This window comes from Labeo rohita, chromosome 23 (assembly GCF_022985175.1).
Source record: "Labeo rohita strain BAU-BD-2019 chromosome 23, IGBB_LRoh.1.0, whole genome shotgun sequence".
Taxonomy (NCBI): Eukaryota; Metazoa; Chordata; class Actinopteri; order Cypriniformes; family Cyprinidae; genus Labeo; species Labeo rohita.
The window spans coordinates 17527162-17547870 of NC_066891.1; the positions used below are offsets into that span (position 1 = coordinate 17527162).

Here is a 20709-nt window from a genome sequence, read left to right on the forward strand (position 1 = left end):
AAGTGAACTCCCCTGTGTGAATCCTGAGATGAGTTCAGCAGGTTGACGCGGCACCTCTAATGGATATTAATGTCTCTCCAACCGCCTGCTTTGCCAAGGAGGGTTACAGACACATCTGTGGCCTCAAGTTGGCCAAGAAAATTGTTGGAGAGGGCTTACAAAAGACTGCATCCATATCTTATACTGCATGAAATTATGTCTGTCAATGAAAAAGGCCCGTGATGTCAGTCTCAGCATTGTCTGAGGAAGAATGGACCTTTTTCTTTCCTGCAGATTTAATTTCCTCACTGTCAACCGCTGTGATCTCAGGCTGTGGTTTTTGAGCTGAGCAGCTTGTTTATGAAGCAAAAAAGTGTGTGCAGATGGAGTCGTATAGCGTAAGCTTGATTCATCCTACTGATTGATGAAGATGCAAAAAGCTTTTTACCACGAAAGCGTCCAAATAAAGCTTACTTGCAGGTTAGTCATTGGCATTTAGTTGTCATGTTTTGAAGGCATTTATTGTTGATTGAGTTAAAGAACGATTGATGTTTCTGTTTTTTTTGAATGAATCATTTAAAGTAAACGAATCGTTCTCATTTAGTCACCGTGCGCTGACTCACAGGTCTCTCCTTTTTAAACGTGTGACTACTTTGATGGCTTCTCCTACTTTTGAAGACTGACTGTAGCGTGAGCCAATAGCATTCGAGTGTGGACTGTGAAGCGTTGTTTCATTGGTTGGCCCTACTGAACGCATGCACTGTGTTTCGAGTCTGAACGAGACTCTGAGTGGAACCACTGAACAAACTAGGGCATCTCGTTAGTAAGCGAAATGAACAAATTAGGACGTGTTGTTTGTGAATGAGTTGGCGTTTTCGAGTTTAAACAAGACTCCAACTGGGACGTGGCGTCCGTGGATGAGACTCTGCTGAATGAAAGGGGGCATATTGTTCATTTAGAGCGAAATATGAATCAATCTTGGGTGGAAAATGGTAAAAATGATTGATGATACACAAATGATACAAGGATGGTTTTTGAAACCAAATTAATTTAAGAATTATTGTCTTTTTCTATAGCTTGATACATCGATATAACCATCCTTTTAATAAAGGATAAGACACTCTTGTGTGAATGATTCTGTCAATAAGTCAATAAGACTCAATAAGTCACCCCCTACTGGTAATGATGCCATCTAAAAGAGCAGTTACAAATTTTTGCATGCAATTCTACTGTTCGCTATTAATAATATAGTGATGTATGAAGCTCCTCTCACACAGAAATCACTTTCAAATCAGGTGGCATTCTGCTGGTTAATGCGGCAAATTCACATGAAACTGGTGAAAACTGCATGGGGAAATGTTTCATGCTCACGCTAAATATCTGTTGAAAACAGCTGGATTTCACTTAGTGTTAATTTTGTCAGCCATTTTTAATTTAGTCAAAATTAAAGTAAAAATATTTGTTACTATCATGTTTAGTCAACCTTTTCCTGTTTTTGTTTAGTCAGTTTTAGTCACATTTTCGTCATGCTTTATAATGGTTAAACTGATAAAAAAAAAAATCCTCAAAATTATAATTGTAATGAGTGTTGTCATTTAAGAAATGTATTTATGCATTTCATGTATTGCATTTTTACCAGCAAGCACAAATCAATAGAAAGTCGACTTGTGGTTCATTTGACCTTATCTGTTGTACTAATTTACTTTAGGCTATTTATATTAATATCAAAGGTTTATGCACTCTGTAAACTGGTAAAACATACCAAAAATATTGTAACTGTAAAATTCTTAATAGTAATTCCAAAAATTCCAAATTGCAATAATGTTTCTCTAATAAAACAACAGCGGTTGAGTAAGTGCATTTATATAGCAACGACAATTACAAACAATATGACCCTGGACCACAAAACCAGTTTTAAATATACTCATCCCCTTGTCATCCAAGAGGTTTATGTCTTTCTTCAGTCGTAAAGAAATTGTTTTTTGAGGAAAACATTTCAGGATTTTTCTCCATATAATGGGCTGCTATAGTGCCCTGATTTTGAACTTCTAAAATGCAGTTTAAATTCGGCTTCAAACGATCCCAGATGCGGTTGTAAATGATCCCAGCCAAGGAAGAAGGGTCTTATCTAGGGAAACGATCGGTTATTTTCATTTAAAAAAATACAATTTAAATACTTTTTAATTTTAAACGCTCGTCTTGTCTTGCTCTCCCTGAACTCTGTGTATTCTGGCTCAAGACAGTTGGGGTATGTCGAAAAACTCAGATCATATTTTGTCCCTCAACTTCAAAAATTATTTTAGAATCATCCTACATCACTGCAGAAGTACCGACCCAGTCTATGCAAAGTGAACACGCAAAGAAGATCGAACACCCTTAACAAAAAAGGTAAAACAGCGGTAGGACGATTTTGAAGTTGAAGGAGAAAATACAATCTGAGTTTTTCGACATACCCTAACTGTCTTGAGCCCGAATACGCAGAGTTCAGGCAGAACAAGACAAGAGGAGCATTTGACATTAAAAAGTATATAAATTGTATTATTTTTTTAAAGAAAATAACTGATCGTTTCACTAGGTGAGACCCTTTTTCCTCAGCTGGGATCGTTTACAACTGCATTTGGGATCGTTTGAAGCTGCATTTAAACTGCATTTTGGAAGTTCAAACTTGGGGCACCATATCAGTCCATTATATGGAGAAAAATCCTGAAATGTTTTTTCTCAAAAAACATCATTTCTTTTTTTAAGACTGAAGAAAGAAAGACATGAACATCTTGGATGACAAGGGGGGTGAGTACATTACATGTGAATTGTTGTTCTGGAAGTGAACTTCTTGCCAGATTTGCAAAAATAAGCAAAACACAGAGCACAAAATGTATCTTTTTAAAAGAAAAGCTCTGATTTAGGGCTTTGAACTCTTGATATCTGGCAACTGCACACATGAAAGCTCGTGTAGCAGAGCCGTGTACAGCAGTCCACTTTTTTTAAAATGAAAATATAAAGAGATTTTGGTAAAGTTTTATTTTTTTGAATGCATTTTAATATTGTCAGCGATATTGCATGTTGACATAGTCACACTTATCATTTTTTTTTACCTCGTTTTAGTCCTGGGAAAAGAAAAGCTTGCCAATGAACATTTTTCGTCATAGTTTTCGTTGACAAAATTAACACTAATTTCACTAAGCAAGTAACTGCGCCTTAAAGAGTTAGTTCACCCAACAAATGAAAATTCTGCCATTAATTACTCACCCTCATGTCGTTCCAAACCCGTAAGACCTTCGTTCATCTTCAGAACACAAATTAAGATATTTTTGATAAAAACCGAGAGCACTCAAGGCCCAGAAAGGTAGTAAGAACACTGATTAAAATAGTCCATGTGACATCAGTGGTTCAACTGTAATTTTATGAAGCTACAAGAATAGTTTTTGTGCAAGAAAGAAAACAGTAACTACTTTATTCAACAATTTCGTCTCTTCCATGTCAATTTCCGATACGGAAAAGTTCATGAAAGTACCACGACACATTCTAACGTAGAATCTGGATGTGCTGTGCCTTGTTTACAAGCAGAGGAAGATGCACATTGTAGAGAAAAGTTTATAAATATGTCTAAAGATTTCGACAGAAAGGATGACTTGCAATTTTTTGCCCAAAAGGTTGAACCACTAAAAATGTCAGCTGAACATGTCCACCGCTTGAACGTGTCAGTTGTGTTGCTGTCTATGGAGGGTCTGAAAGCTCTCAGATTTCATCAAAAATATCTTAATTTGTGTTCCGAAGATGAACGAAGGTCTCAAAGGTTTGGAACGACATGAGGGTGAGTAATAATGACAGAATTTTCATTTTTGGGTGATCCTTTTAACACAGTCATTACAAAGACTTGTTCACTGAATCAAAATCACCACCAGTCACAACTTATAACAGCATCTCCAAACAGAATTGCAAATGACAGGTTTTCAAACAGGTTTGCCAAACACTCCCCTCCTCTTCTATTGGTCAGCTAAACAGATATCCCCACCCCCAAACTCATGTCATTGGATGAGGTTTATTAGGCTTGTCTAGATTCTCAAACACACAGACCTACAGCTTTAAGAGGATAAGAAAGAAAGTGTTTTAACATTGAAAAAATGACACACCTTTAAATTAGCGAGTTTGTGTTTAAGAGGCAAGAAAATGTCTTTCAACAAAGGATAAACTGTTATACTGAAGCAATAAAATGTTTACTGTAATTTCCCTGTTGTAAAATGCGGCTCATAAAAAAGCACAACTGCTCACAGGAATGAAGATAAACAGATCGGTAAGATTATAAAAATTGTGCGGTGCCACAAAGGTCTTTAATCAATTTCTCCCAGAATTCCATTAGCACCTGCTTAAATACTCCAGTCATGTACAGTACACGGCGCACACATCTAATATGTCGTCGGGATATTGTTCTGCTGTCGTTCTTCCTCTCACACGGCGCAGTCTCTATTGTGGAGCCCTGTGGTACCACAGATTTAATTCCACTCCTGTACACTGTCACTCACACCCACTCTGCCTCATTCAGCTGTAACCAACACCTCATTCACCGCGTCCAGCGCTCTAACTCACTCTGATGTGTGAGCGTGGAAGCCTTATATTCCTTCTGGCAGAAAGAGAATGTTCTGTCATCAATCATAGGCTGAGAGCGCCAGCCAAGAGTAATGTTTTACTGTCAAAGCCATTTGGGGTATTAGGCTAATAGAATGAGTTTCATTGTACTTCCTAGAACACACTTTGCTCTTGGTAAGTGTTGATTGCTTTGCACCTGCAGATGATATGTGACACATATTACATTTACCCTCGATCTTTGATTTATTTCCAGGCGGAGTCAGTGGGCTATTTCTGTGTGGGACAAACGTTTGTATTATTATGAGCATTGAGGTTATTTTGGCCGACGGGCAAGACGTGGCAGCTGTTGACCAATTTGGTGCGAGCAAATAAAGGATGCTGTCTGTCTTGCAGTCTGTGAGTTCTGGTTTTGTCAAAACGCTGCGTGAATTTAACATATCATTCTGCAGTCGCATGACTCGGTGGTGTGGTTCTTGTTTTTAAAGGAGAAGTCCACTTCCAGAACAACAATTCACAAATAATTTACTCACCCCGTTGTCTTGAGGAAAGCATATCAGGATTTTTCTTCATATAATGGACTTCAATTGTGCCCCCGATTTTGAGCTTCCAAAATGTAGTTTAAATGCAGCTTTGAAGGCTCTAAACGATCCCAGCCGAGGAAGAAGGGTCTTATCTAGTGAAACGATCTGTCATTTTTTTTGGAAAATAAAAATTTGTATACTTTTTAAGCACAAAAGCTCGTGTAGCACAGGTTCTGGGATGCGCGTTCACAACGTACTATTGAATCATGTCGAAAGGTCATGCCGAACGTAGGCAGAACTACAGACCCAATGTTTACAAAGCGAATGCGCAAAGACTAAGAAAGTGCAAGTAAGTCAAACGCGGTTTACAGACAAAAAGGTACGTGTTGGACGATTCTGAAGTTGTAGGAGAAAATACTCTACCTTTTTTTAGCCAGAGTACACAGACGATGATTCGTAGTAGTGGATTTGTAGTAGTGATGGGAAGTTCGGATCATTTTATCGACTCGGACCTTTGAGTCTCGTTCTGCAAAATGAACGAATCTTTTTTCGAGTCATTTAGTTAATTTTAGCAAAATCAGCGTCACGTGACAGACCCATAAGATGAACGAACGACTCGAAAAACCCGAAGACTCGAAACAGGTGAACTAATTCCAGTACAGAACCTAATAGGATGTTGCGCATACGCGACTGAATGAATCAAAATTCGTTCGAAATGAACGAATCGTTTAAGAACGACCCGTGGACGCGCATCCAAGAGCCTGTGCTACGCGAGCTTTTGTGCTTAAAAAGTATACAGATTTTTATTTTTCGAAAAAATGACAGATCATTTCGCTAGATAAGACCCTTCTTCCTTGGCTGGGATCGTTTAGAGCCCTTTGAAGCTGCATTTAAACTACATTTTGGAAGTTCAAATTCGGGGACACAATTGAAGTGCATTCTATGAAGAAAAATCCTGAAATGTTTTCCTCAAAAACCATAATTTCTTTACGACTGAAGACAGAAAGACATGAACATCTTGGGGGTGAGTAAATTATTTGTAAATTGTTGTTTTGGAAGTGGACTTCTCCTTTAAGTATGTTCTAAATTATAAATATGGTAACGTCCTGGTTCACCAGAGAGAGTCCTGGTTTCAGGACATATGTCCAGACTGCTCACTAAAAATGTAAATAGCTAGGATCAGTAACTTATAAATAAAGGGATAGTTCATCCAAAAATTCACATGCTGATGATATTCTGAACAAAATGTACAGGTACGGTTTCCAAAAAATAGTAAGCAGCAAACCTGTTCAACAATGATAAATGTTTCTTGAGCAGCAAATCAGAATTAAATGATTTCTGAAGGATTATGTGACATTGAATCCTAGAGTAATGATGCTGAAATTGAGTTTTGTCATCACAGGAATAAATTATATGTTTAAATCTTGCTGAATTTTGAATGGATCATTAAATATAGTGATGCTAACATCATGTTCTTGGGCATGTAACGTGTGAAAACCAATGAGGCCAGACATTAGATGGTGTTTGATATATCAGTTATATGGATTCGTTTCATGAATTCTTTTTAGAGCTTGAAAGTTATAGGCTATTGACTTTCTTAATATAGACAAAAACAGCTGAAAAGTGATCCAAATGATCCTTCTAGCTACCTTCTCTGATATTGTTTGTGATTCTCAACAGGATGACACTTGTTTATTTAAATAGCACTTTTCATAATATGTATTGTTTCAAAGTTGCTTTAAAGAAAAAGTCTTGATGTTTTCTATTTTAATACTTTCAGCAAATCACTTTGCAAGAACGGTTGTCAAAACAATAATTTCACGCACTAGCTGCTGCTCCCCGTCCTAATCTCAATGCAGGCAGATTGTCATGTTAGCTAGCAAGCTGGAGTAATAGCCAAAAACGCATAGAATTACATTTTATTAATTTTTTTTTTTTTTCTTTTTTTTTTTTTTAATTATTATTCAGTGAAATACATGTGTGCAAATGTTTAGGATCTGTAAGATTTTTAATGTTTTTTAAAGAAGTCTTTTATGCTCAGTAATACTGTGAAATATTATTACAATTTAAAATAACAGTGTTCTATTTTAATATCCTTTAAAATATAATTTATTCCTGTGATCAAACCTGAATTTTTTTATCAGCCATTACTCCAGTCTTAAGTGTCACATGATCCTTCAGAAATCATTCTAATATGCTGATTTATTATCAATGTTAAAAACAGTTTTTGCTGATTTAATATGTTTTGGAAGCTATGATACTTTTTTCATAATATTTTGATAAATAAAAAGTGAAAAATAAGAGCATTTACTTTTATTCAAGGACATATAGAAGACTTATGTTGTTAGAAAAAAATCTATTTTTAATAAATGCTGTTATTCTCAACTTTTTTTATTAATCAAATTCTGTAAAAAAAACAAAGTTTCAAAAATATTAAGCAGCACAACCATCACTGAAAATGCAAAGAAGCTGATGGTAACTGACTATCATATCAGCATATTAAAATGATTTTTGAAGGATCATGAGACACTGAAGACTGGAGTAATGGCTGATGAAAATTCAGTTTTATATGAAAGGAACAAATTATATTTTAAAGTATATTAAAATAAAAAACCCTTATTTCAATTTGTAATAATATTTCACAATTTTTTTTTTTTTTTTTTTTTTTTTGTTATTTAGTGTACATTTCGATTCCGTTCAGAAAGTGGGAAACTGAATAAAATGTGACAGAGATTATAGAAGACGACTGAAACACTAGGCATAAACTAATCTAATATGTGACCCTGGACCACAAAACCAGTCATTAAGGTTTAAAATTGAGTTTTATACATTATCTGAAAGCTAAATAAGCTTTCCATTGATGTATCGTTTGTTACAAAAAAAAAATAAAAAAATAAAAATCAAACTCTTAAAAAAATCGCCTTCAAAGCTGTCCAAATTAAGTTCTTTGCAATGCATATTACAAACCCAAAATTAAATTTTAATAAATTTACGGTAGGAAATGTACAAAATATCTTCATGGAACGTGATCTTTACTTATATCCTAATGATTTTTGGCATAAAATAAGTATCGATAATTTTGACCCATACGATGTATAGGGCCCTATGAAATCTGTTTTATTTTTTTCCATATTCCGTTTTTTCGGTTCAAATCCTTTTTAATGGTTAAATTACATTTTGTTAATCAAAGAGCATATCTAATTAATTAAAATCATTACACTTATACAATTTCACACCAATTTAATAAAGGTTTAGCAAAAACAACATGTTTAGGGCCTTATGAAATGTTTTATTTTTTCTCACCATATGTTGCTATCAAATTCTGTGTTTTAGCTTGTCTAATTATTTGAATGCACTTAATTTATTCTAATTTATTCTTAAAATAGCCTTACGAAAGTTTTTTTTTACCCTCAGAAATTCTGTGTTGTGTATTAAAAATGTTCTGGTTATCAAATGAAGGCATACTAGTAGTAGTAAAATATTTCTGGCACAGTGTCTTCAAGTTAAACCGGACTTTTATTTTGACGTGTTGCTATGTCTACCTTTGCATTTCTGTGTGTGTATAATACGATGCTAGTTTTCCTAAAATGGAACGGTCAAATGCTGAATTCACAGAGCGTCACTCACACTTCAGTGTGTGTAGTGAACAAAACCGCTCGTCTGCTCCATTCATTAAAACAGAGACATGCAGGATTCACATTTAAATGGTATTTTTGCGGCATAATATTTACAGATACTAGTTCATACTGAGGTTTGATTTAAGTGTAATGACCTACTTTTGATTAATTCATTCAAACTTTGACAAATTCCATGACATTCCACGTTATTCAGTAAATTCTGTTTTTATGACTGGATTCCGCGATTCCGTCCGCGCAGTTTTGTGATCCAGGGTCACATATATAATACAAACTGAATACGTTTTAAGGCATTTACTTATGTTTTGAGAACATCTTTTAAAACTGCTGTTATTCCTCTATTGCTGCTTTTTTCCCCCTTCTTCTTTGATTTCAAGAGTGGGTGGGCGCCCTGTATTTCCTGATTTGAAAGTTAAAAAGTTGCTCTATTTATAAACTGTATACATTATCATGTAAACATCTTTTTTTGTCAAGACAGATTTGTTGTAAAGCAGATTATAAATCATAATCAAAACCTAAACATCCAGTTCAGACCTTATTAAAATGAAGCTTTTAAAAAGTAATTAAATTCTTCATTTAAAAAAAGAATAGTCTGAATAGCACAAGCACATTTGCATACTGTTTTCAGTAAAACTAGGCAGCAGTGGAAAAACTGTGCTGTGATTTAACAAGGTCTTTGTTAGTTTATTCCACAGATATATCTGAGTGCCATTCGGCTCTTTGTATGCCAAACAAAAGATTATCAGTGCGAGACCAAGCTTCAAAACTGCACTGGAGGCCCATCAGAAGGCATTATGAGGGCTTTTGCTTCCTGCGTTTCCCTTTGATGCCAAACAGAAATATAAAGATGGCTGTTTTATAAGAAAATGTGCTTAATGTGGGGAGGCAGTAATGAGATTTAGTGATAATAATGAGCTCCAGACGTTTACATATGTGTGATCCACCTTTAAACATGCTTATCAAATCAGTTCGAATGACTGATTTACCACTGACTGTAGTCTCTTTCTGCTTTTCTTTTTGCAGCATGTCCTTCTGGGTCCTTTAAAGCATCTCAAGGGGACCAGCAATGTCTCCAGTGTCCCATCAACAGCCGCACCACTAACGAGGGCGCAACCAACTGTGTGTGCCGCGGTGGATACTACCGTGCGGACTCTGACCCTCTACGGATGCCCTGTACCAGTATGTCATTCTCTTATGCTATTTTATGTCATTTACGGTGCTTTTGACTGTCTTTTTTGAAAATCAGACAGCCTTTGATGTGGTCCACACAAACATCTAGTCAATTTTGATCATCATCAAAGCACTCAGAAATAGGATTTTCTCAGTACAGATGGTAAGAAATAAGGATGCATGATGTTCCATATTGGTTCTCGGCTGATATTAGAAGTTTTCTTTTAATTATGTGTACTTACTGCTAATTAGATTTTTTTTTCTTCATTAATATTTAATTGTGCTGCTGCTTTAATTGTGATTCAACTGTAGTATTTAAATAATTACTTTTTTTACACAAAAATAGTTTAGAATTTTAATATCCAAAATGTATTGATTATAGTATATAAAATGACAATAATGATCAACTTAGCAGTGAATGTTTTCATGTGTTTTTTGTAATGTATTTTTTGTTTATTATTATTTAATTAATAATAATAAGATATTGTTTAATAATAATTAATAATAGTTTATTAATAATAGTAATACAAATATGTATTATTGTTGTTATTATTATTATTATTATTATATAACAATAATAATTTATTAGGAATTATTATCATTACTTTTATTATATATATATATATATATATATATATAAAATAACTATAGTTATTATTAATAATTAATAATAATTATTCTTATTATAATAATTTTAACACTGATATTATTACTATTATTTATATAAATTATTTACATTTTACATAACAATAATAAAAATAAATATTTGTTGTGGTTGTTGTTGTTAAATCTTTAATAGCTAACAATAATAATAATAATTATTATTATTGTTATTGTTCTTCTTCTTCTTCTTATTATTATTATTATTATATATACAAATTTAATAATAGAAAAAAGATAGAGCACTGAATGTTTTTTGTTTGTTTTCTGTAATGTATTTTTTGTATGTTATTTTTTAATAATAATAAGAAGAAGAAATATTGTTTAAATATTATAATTATAATAATTTATTAATAATAGTAATGCAAATATCTATTATTATTATTATTATTATATAATAACAATAATAACTTATTAAGAATTATTGTCATTACTTATATATAATTGAATAATAATAACTTGTTATTATTAATAATTAATGATAAGAATTTGAATAATTATGCTTATTATAATAATTTTAACACTGATATTACTATTATAAAATATTTACATTTTACATAACAATAATAAAATAAATAAGTTGTTGTTGTCGTTATTAAATCTAATAATAATAATAATAATAATAATAATAATAATTGAAGACATATTAGACCTCAGCAGTTTAAGCTACAATTTACATAATAATAACAAAAATATTAATGTTGTTATTGTTGTTATTAAATCTTTAATAAATAAATATTAATATGCCATCACATAATAGATCTCAGCAAATTTATTAAGCCACAATTGACTTTTATTAAGCTACAATTCACTACAATTTACTTGAAGTCTTTTCATAATAATAATAGTTGTTGTTGTTGTTGTTGTTGTTGTTGTTGTTGTTGTTGTTGTTGTTGTTGTTAGTAGTAGTAGTAGTAGTAGTAGTAGTCGTAATTTATTATTTATTTATTATTTATTCTTATTAACCAGAATAGGGATAATTATTATATTTAATAAAATAGTAGAAATAATAACAATAATAATAATTTTAGCACTGATATTATTACTACTATTATATAATATTAATAATAATAGTAAAGCTGATATGATTACTGTTATCAATTATATTTAAAATATTTATGGAATAATAATAATTATAAAATATTATTGTTGTTATTAAAACTTTAATTAATAAATAATAATAATAATAATATATCATGACATAATAGACCAGTGTTTTAAGCTACAGTTTACACTGCAAGGCAGTTTTTAATGCGCAGGTTTAGATACATATATGACAATTCATTGAATTGAAATGATACTGTATTGTTGTTGCAGTAAACTGTACAGTAGTATCAGCTTTGATCACAGAGTACCGGTTATTTTGACATCCCTACTTAGAAACATCAATTACTTCAGCGCTGGAAGCTCATATTGTACATATTCTTGAAATCTTTTGTCTTTTCACTTTTTCATGGGGTTGCCCTTTTTAGAGCTTCAGTTAAGTGCAGCAAAAAGAAAACGAGTGTGTAACTCACTGAACATTCATTCAGTGCTGTAACTCAGTGAGCAGCGAGAACATTCTTCCCTTTCACTCTTGTTTTACATTACAATGAACCACTTCTCTTTTCATCTCTTGTCATTACCCATTATGAAATTATTACTTTAATGTGGCTTGCTAGAAAGCAGAGATTACTTTGATCCTGTGTCTTTTTTTAACAACACTGATAATAGGCTAATGAATAAGTGAGAATCAGATCATAAAGACACAAGATGGAGCACTTAAAATGTGCTCGAGTCAGCAGACTGTGAGGGGAAAAAGCCATGGGACGGGACGCGTAAAGTTGCTTAAGATCACGTAGGCCTAATTTAGAGACCATTTACTGTAGGTGGGCTATTGCTGTGACTTGATAATGAGATTAAACGTTGTCTAATTCAAAGGGTTTACATACTTTTCCTTGCAACTTTACACCAAGAATCTATTCCTAGGCTGGATTTAATTAAACTCCTGTCCCGATAAGACCTGTACTTGCTGATGAGGCAGCGTGGTTTGACTTTCCACAGCGGTTCCGTCAGCGCCCCAGAGAGTGATTTCTAGCGTGAACGAGACGTCCCTGCGGCTGGAGTGGGATCCGCCGAAGGAGAGCGGAGGCCGGGAGGACGTGGTCTATAACATCATCTGCAAGAGCTGCGGTTCGGGTCGAGGGGCCTGCACTCGCTGCGGTGACAACGTGCAGTTCGTGCCCCGTCAACTGGGCCTGACCGATCCGCGGGTCCACATCAGTGACCTGCTGGCCCACACGCAGTACACGTTTGAGATCCAGGCTGTGAATGGAGTGTCAGACCAGAGCCCCTATTCACCTCAGTTCACCGCTGTCAACATCACCACCAACCAGGCCGGTAAGATAACAGCAAACACAGGTTACCGTTTGAGACATCGCAGATGATGTTCTTACTCAAAATATTTTTAACTTGCCGGGGGCTGGATTTGACCTTGAATTATATGTGCTTTCGTGTTACCTGGCAACTTTTCTTCAGTTTAGTGTAAGGATAAATTGTATTTATTGTAAGACTTGTTCAGGGATTTATAAATGTTTTTATGTTACAGACCTCCAAAAATGTTTATCCCCTTCTTAAAACACGAAAATAGCTAAATATTTAAATGTGTAAAGAGCTGTTGATATTTTATATAATAAATAGTATATGTATAAATTATGTATAAAACTAAATATTTAATATAATATGTTAGTATAATATAATTATTTATGATATTATAGAATATATGAGGTAGTTCATTTTATATAACATTACTATTGTATTATGCTGTATTGTACTATATGTGTGTGTGTATTTTTATATATGAATATTTATAAATATTTAGTTTGTTTTTCAAATATTTGAAATTTGTTTCCAATTTATCTGGAAACTATATAATTATAATTAGATTAGAATATGTTATAGTTTCTTTTAAATTATATGGCTATGGTATTTTACTATATATAATATATATTTATTTAAAAAAATGAATAATAAAATTATTTATTTTACAAAAACATATTTTTATTTTTTTTATATTTATAATAATTTTATATATTTTCTAAGTATATATTATTAATTAATTAATTTAAAAATATATTATTATTTTTTAATATTTGTTGTTATTATGATTTTAATTAATGGAAAATATTTTAAAAATATCTGGAATTTCTGAAATTGATCTGGAAACTAAACAATTAAAATGAGATTAGAATATATTATAGTTTATTTTAAATTATATCGCTGCGGTATTATACTATACATTATATATGTATTAAAAATATTAATACATACATAACATAATTAATTAAAAATATAATAATTTTATATTTTTTATATTTATAATAATTGTATATATTTTAAAAAAATGTATATTATACATTATAATATTATATTAATAATATTAATTAAATATTCTATTATTATTCTTGTTATTATTATTTTAATTATTGGAAAATAATTATTGGAAAAAATGTTTGTTAAATATCTGCAATTTCTGAAATTGATCTGGAAACTGTGTAATTATAATTATAATAGAATAGTTTATTTTAAATTATAATGATATGGTATTATACTATACATTTATATATTTAAATAATTAATTTTAAATAAACGGAAAAGACTTAAAATATCTGCAATTTCTGGAATTGATCTTGAAACTGTGTAATTATAATTGGAATTGAATATATTATATTTATTTAAAATGTATTTATTTATTTTAAATTATATTGCTATGGTATTATACTATTAATTATATATTTATTAAAAAATATTAAATAAAAAAAATAAAATAATATTTTTATATTTTTTAATGTATAAAATTGTATATATTTTTGAAAAATATATTGTTAATTAATTTAAAATATATTATTATTATTATTTTTATTTTTATTTATTGTATTTATTAATTTGTTTACATTTTTATGAAAGAAACACCACCTAAGAATTGTGTCTAATTGTAGTCAGTTGATGCCAAAACCAGCGTAACTATTTACAGCCTCTTTAAAACAATTAGTTGACTAGTTGTCTATTCAGGCCACCCATCGGCTTGGTTTTGAAAATACGCAATCACCAGATTGTAGTTACACTCTAGTATCTCTGTGAGTCTCACTGTTCATGTTGCCAAGTTTTTTTTTCTTTCCTGACCGAAAGCTGCTTTGAGTGTCTTCAGTTTTATAGGACACCGTCATGAAAGTGATGTGTTTGCATCTTTTTATCTTCACCTGATCAGATTTCTCACATTCCCTCAATTTTTACCCGAGAACTGAAAGCTAGTCCACAACACTGGTCATATTGCTCTGTACAGGGATTTTAAATGCCAGTCAAAAAGAGCCAGTTCAAAAGGAACATAATAGTGTTTAATAGAGCATTTTAATGAGAGCCGTGCCCCCGGCTGTGCTGCAGTGAACTCGCTGGCCCTATCACTGGAGGCTGGGGCTCCACCGGTGTGCCTGTCAGTCCACATTACCGCTTCACTGCTGCCATTAAAAGACAAAAATCCACCTCACACCACCCGCATCCCCCCCAAACACTGAGAGAGGGACAATGCCAGGACCAGCTGCTCAGCCAGAGCCCAAGCGTGAGCTCAACAGCTACGGGTTTACACAGCGCTCAAGAACTATAAACGTCCTCCCACACTCGGGGATTTATTAATAATGTTGCTCTGAGAAACTAGCTAATGGTTTGATGTGTGCATCAAACAGGCAAAAACAGTATAAGAAAATGAGCTTTTTATTATTGTTGTTAGAAATGGATATTTAGCATCAGGGAAGAGTTGATGTTAAAACAAAAACATGTTTCTTACTACCATAAGAACCTCCGTTTTAAAAACATTAGGCCTATAGGTATTCCCATTAATGTTTTCAAATCTTTAATACTTTGTTTTAAGCGGCGATCAACGAGGAAATTACTTTGTCATTTGCCGCAGTGGAAATTCTTGTGGAGGAAGGAATGATTCGGAGATTCATTTCAGATGGAAATGCTCGTAATCTGTTCCTCTTATTCTCCTCCAGAATACCGCAAGGACGTATGAATTTATGTTTTTCACTGAGAGAGTACTACTTGTATTTCTCATAAATTGCAGTCAAAGAGAGCAGCGGAATGATGAAGTACCACTTACTGCAGACTCTTTGGAAAACCGATCACCTCATCAAACCAAGAGAACTTATTTTCATATGTAATGACTTGCTCTGTTTTATAGACGCATACCTGTGGTGGATTCTCTCCAGAGGTACTAGAGTTTCTTGAACTTTAGAAAACTGCATTTCCTTGACAACATTATGGTGTTAAAGAAACCGTGGCTGCTTCGAATAAACAAGATTCAAACGCTAACGGCATTTTTGTCGTTGCCGTTCCATTCTGTTCGTTTTATATAGGCCACGTTCACACAGCAGCAGAATAAAGTTGTCAGTCCCGTATTGGAGTCCTTAATACGGTTACGTTCACACACAGTGCGGTTATTTACGAGCGTGATGACCGCATTCTATAACCGAACTCACACCCGTAAATTTTCAGGACTCACAACCGCATTCTCTGAAAACTCACTCTGTGTGAACGTGAACGGAAACGGACTGGACAACTAGTTGTCTGTGTCTACGGTGTATTGCAGGGCTTTATGTGCTGTTTCCGTAACTTACAGTGCCAGAAATACGTGTGTGTTTGTCCTGTCCATTTTTTAATGCTTCTGTTGGTTAATGACAACCCCCCCCACCTTCCTAGCGATGCCACTGAGTATTCGAGACACTACTGTATGTTGATGTGTGAGTGGGACATTTCGAGGCTCACACTCGTAACTAAATGCAATTGTCAGTCCTAGAAAGTGACAGTGTGAACTAGGGCTGAGTAAAAATATTGTTTTCTCAATTTTAATCATCCACTTCCAAAACAAAGATTCACATATAATATACTCACCCCCTTGTCATCCAAGATGTTCATGTCTTTCTTTAGATTTTTCTCCATGTAATGGGCTGATATGGTGCCCCAATTTTGAACTTCCAACATGCAGTTTAAATTCGGCTTCAAACGATCCCAAATGCAGTTGTAAACGATCCCAGCTAAGAAAGAAGGGTCTTATCTAGCGAAACGATCGGTTATTTTTGTTAAAAAATACAGTTTAAATACTTTTTAATCTCAAACTCTTCTCTTGTCTTTGTCTCCATTAACTCTGTGTACTCTGGCTCAAGACAGTTAGGGTATGTCGAAAAACTCCAATCGTATTTTCTCCCTCAACTTCATCCTACATCACTGCAGAAGTACCGACACAGTCTTCGCAACGTGAACATGCGAAGAAGATCAAACACCCTTAACAAAAAAGGTAAAACAGTGATATAAGATGATTTCAAAGTTGTGGGAGAACATGAGATGGGAGTTTTTCGACATACCCTAACTGTCATGAACCGGAACAAAAACAGTCCAAGCAGAGCAAGACTAGATGAGCGTTTGGCATTAAAAAGTATATAAATTGTATTTTTTTTAATTAAATGAAAATAACTGATCGTTTCACTAGGTGAGTCCCTTCTTCCTCGGCTGGGATTTGGGATCGTTTGAAGCCGCATTTAAACTGCATTTTGGAAGCTCAGAATCGGGGCACCATATTAGTCTATTATATGGAGAAAAATGCTGAAATTTTTTCTTCAAAAAACATAATTTCTTTACGACTGAAGAAAGAAAGACATGAACATCTTGGATGACAAAGGGGTGAGTAAATTATATGCAAATTGTTGTTCTGGAAGTGGACTTCTCCTTTAAATCACAAAAATCGATTATTGTAGCATGTTTTCATATAAAGAACGGAACATAGTGCGCGTCCTATCCAGGAAATCGCAATAAGCTTTGTGCTTTGTTACTTTTGAAATGAAACAAAGTCTCAGATTTTACCTCAGTTAAAGAGAAGCACACATGAACTAATCATCTCCTCCGCTTTACGTTTTAGCACGAAATAAGCACAAATAAAAATCCGAAGGTATGTTAAAAAAAAATAGTTCAACTTACTAAAATCCGTTTTTGTCTCATGTAATTGCTCATTCGTGCATATTTAATGTATGTTATAAATCCATCAGGTTTTATGACAGCCACCATTTACATGTTTATATTTTGAAAAACAAATTGAGATAGAAATATGATTATGTAATTGTAAAGTTAATATTACAACTTTATTATTATAAAAACTTGTATATTTAGGAGTTTTCATATGTAGCGGTTATTATTAATGTACAATATTATAGCAATGTAGTACAAGCTGACTTTAATGTATATTTTACAGCAGTAGTTGAGAGATTTTTTTTTCCTTTAGAAATTTTGCCATGTACTGTACCTGATGTATATCCAAAACAATCAATCAATATCAGAATCAAATTGCAAGCTTTTGAATAGAAATCAAATTGAATCATGAAATTTGTGTCAAAACCCAGCCCTAGTGTAAACATAGCCATATACTACTATTCAAAAATTTTGAGTTAATACATTTTTATTAATTGTTTTATTTTAGCAAGGACACATTAAAATGGATAAAAAAGTGATGTGAAGACACTTATGTTACAAAAGATTTCTATTTCAAATAAATACTTTTTAAGCAGCACAACTGTTTTCAATATTATAATAAGAGATGTTTCTTGAGCACCAAATTAGCATATTAGAATGATTTCTGAAGGATCATGTGACACTGAAGACTGAAAATTCCGCTTTGCTGTTATAGAATAAAAAAGGCTTCAGAAAGAACCAAAAAATACCATAAAAGTGGTCTTCTTAAGTCTTAAATGGATAGTGGATAGTTCACCCAAAAATTATAACTTCTATCATTTATTACTCACCCATGTCGTTCCAAACCTGTAAGACCTTTGTTCATCCTCAGAACACAAATGAAGGTATTTTTGATGAAATCCAAGAGCTTTCTGACCCTGCATAGACAGCAATGCAACTGACACGTTCGAGACCCAGAAAGGTAGTAAGGACATCGTTAAAATACTCCACGTGACATGGTTCAACTTTAATTTTATGAAGCTACGAGAATACTTTTTGTGCGCAAAGAAAACAAAAATAACGACTTCCTTCAACAATTTCAACATCTCGCCGCACATTCACAAGAGTACCTAGACGATTTTAAACAGAAACAGAACAGAAAGCTCTCAGATTTCATAAAAAATTTCTTAATCTGTGTTCCAAAGATAAACAAAGGTCTTACGGGTTTGGAACGACATGAGGGTGAGTAATTAATGACAGAATTTTTATTTCTGGGTAAACTATCCCTTTAAGCCATATGGTAGTTTGTGTGAGTGAAAGACTTGAAATTTGAGTAAAAAATCTTGCTGGTCATCATTTTGCATTGCATGGGAAAAGAACAGCTTGAACATTCCATGAAACGTCTGTGTTTGTTTTGCTTCGCTGAAAAAAAGTCAGTCATACAGTTTTTAAAAGACACGAGTGTGAAGAATTTGACATTGGTTTGTATTTAATATTTTCCCAAAGTGTCATTAACAACAAATTATGGGGGTTAAAAAGTTACGTGCGCCTGAGGAATAGATTTTTGTGATTGTTTGAAACGGTTCGTCTTCCTATTTGGAGTGTTAGTCTAATCACATCTGTCTTTCCTAGTGTTGTTTGGATGAATCTCTCCAACGTACACAATGGCACGCTCAACTTCTCAACAATCCCATTCTCCTCACACACCATCCTATCATTCAGTGTAGTAAATCAAGACACAGGGCCTGTTCTCCCCATTGAAACTAACGCATGGAAAAACACTAAATCAAAGAACAGGATCGAAGTTTACAGAGAAACTAAATAGCACAAGACATTTTTTTACACAACGTTGTGTGCTTAATATTCCTGAGCTCTGATCGGCAACAGAGAAAGCATAACAACCTGAGGCCTCGAACTCTGAGCGATCAACCATCAACTTTATGCCAACAATAAATGTAATGTATAAAAGTCTTTCTTTGGGCTTAACAGCCTTAATTATACAGAGATGGCATACGCGAAAGAGTATCAGTGTCGTTTATTTGACCAATTCATTTTGAAAAAAAGTCTTAAAATGCTCAGATATTGTCTTACCTATTATATTTTATCACGCTTGTCTAGGGAACCAGTATTTGGCGTATAAACAGAATCACTTTCCTCCATACAAACCCAAGCAAGCATGCCAGGAGCAAACCTCATATACTCCGCCACCCCGCTGCTACAGCAGAACCCTGTTTAAGGCATCGATTGGCTTTAAGGCAACGTGATTTGTTTGATCTTTAAACCACAAGTGCAGTTTTACCAGCAGCCATCGTGTTTGCCAGCTTTCACGCTTGTCTTTTTGCCTCTTTAAGCTTGTAAATGATAATGAAGTGTTACATGGGCTTCCAGAGTCTTTCTTTTAGTAGTCAGCCTGAAGCTGCACTTGATATAATGGCTCCTCTATATCCAAAACTGCACGGGTGCCAGAGGACTGAGTGCAACGCAGTGGCCGGTTAGCATGGGAGCTGCAGAACTGTAGACATTATAGCTGATATTTGTTGGAAATGCTGTTGCAGTACTTTCCAGATGTCAAAAAAGTGAACTCTCTAGATTCATTTTCTAAACCAAGGGTTCTTTGAAAGAATCCCCACACATACGCACCAAGGCAACATTTATTTGATCCAAAATACAATAAAAGCAGTAATATTATGAAATATAATTATATTTTTTTCTGTTTTAAAATGCAATTTATTTCTGTGATGCAAAACTGAATTTTCAGCATCATTACTCCAGTCTTCAGTGTCACACGATACTTCAGAAATCATTCTAATATGCTGATTTAATGCTCATTAAACTTTTTTTAATAATGACAATGTTGAAAACAGTTGTGCCGATTAATATTTTTGTTAAAAAACTGACACTTTTTCAAGACCAAATTATGAAAGTTCAAAATAACAGAATTTATTTGAAATGGACATCTTTTGTAATATTAGAACAGTCTTTACTGTCAATTGAATACTTCTTTTCTGAAAAACTGTATGTGTAACATAACCTACATTAGATTTTTTTATGATAAATTTGAATGAATTAATAGTTTCTAGTTTTAATAAGCTGTTAAGGATTATGCAATGTATTTTAATGTTCTCAATGAAAATATTTTTTACTTAGAGGCCTTGGCTTGGCTTGAGATTCTTTGTTGTGATCTAAAC

At 33.3% G+C, this 20709-nt stretch overlaps 1 protein-coding gene across 2 annotated transcripts in view; it reads left to right on the plus strand.

Annotated features, from left to right (window-relative positions):
• ephb2a (eph receptor B2a) overlaps positions 1 to 20709 on the plus strand; it is an 86774-nt gene that overhangs the window by 51080 nt on the left and 14985 nt on the right. For both annotated transcript variants that reach the window (XM_051096513.1, XM_051096514.1), the window contains exons 4-5: positions 9743 to 9898; positions 12593 to 12928. In XM_051096513.1, the coding sequence (XP_050952470.1) occupies positions 9743 to 9898; positions 12593 to 12928 (492 nt within the window). The remainder of the gene's footprint in view (positions 1 to 9742; positions 9899 to 12592; positions 12929 to 20709) is intronic.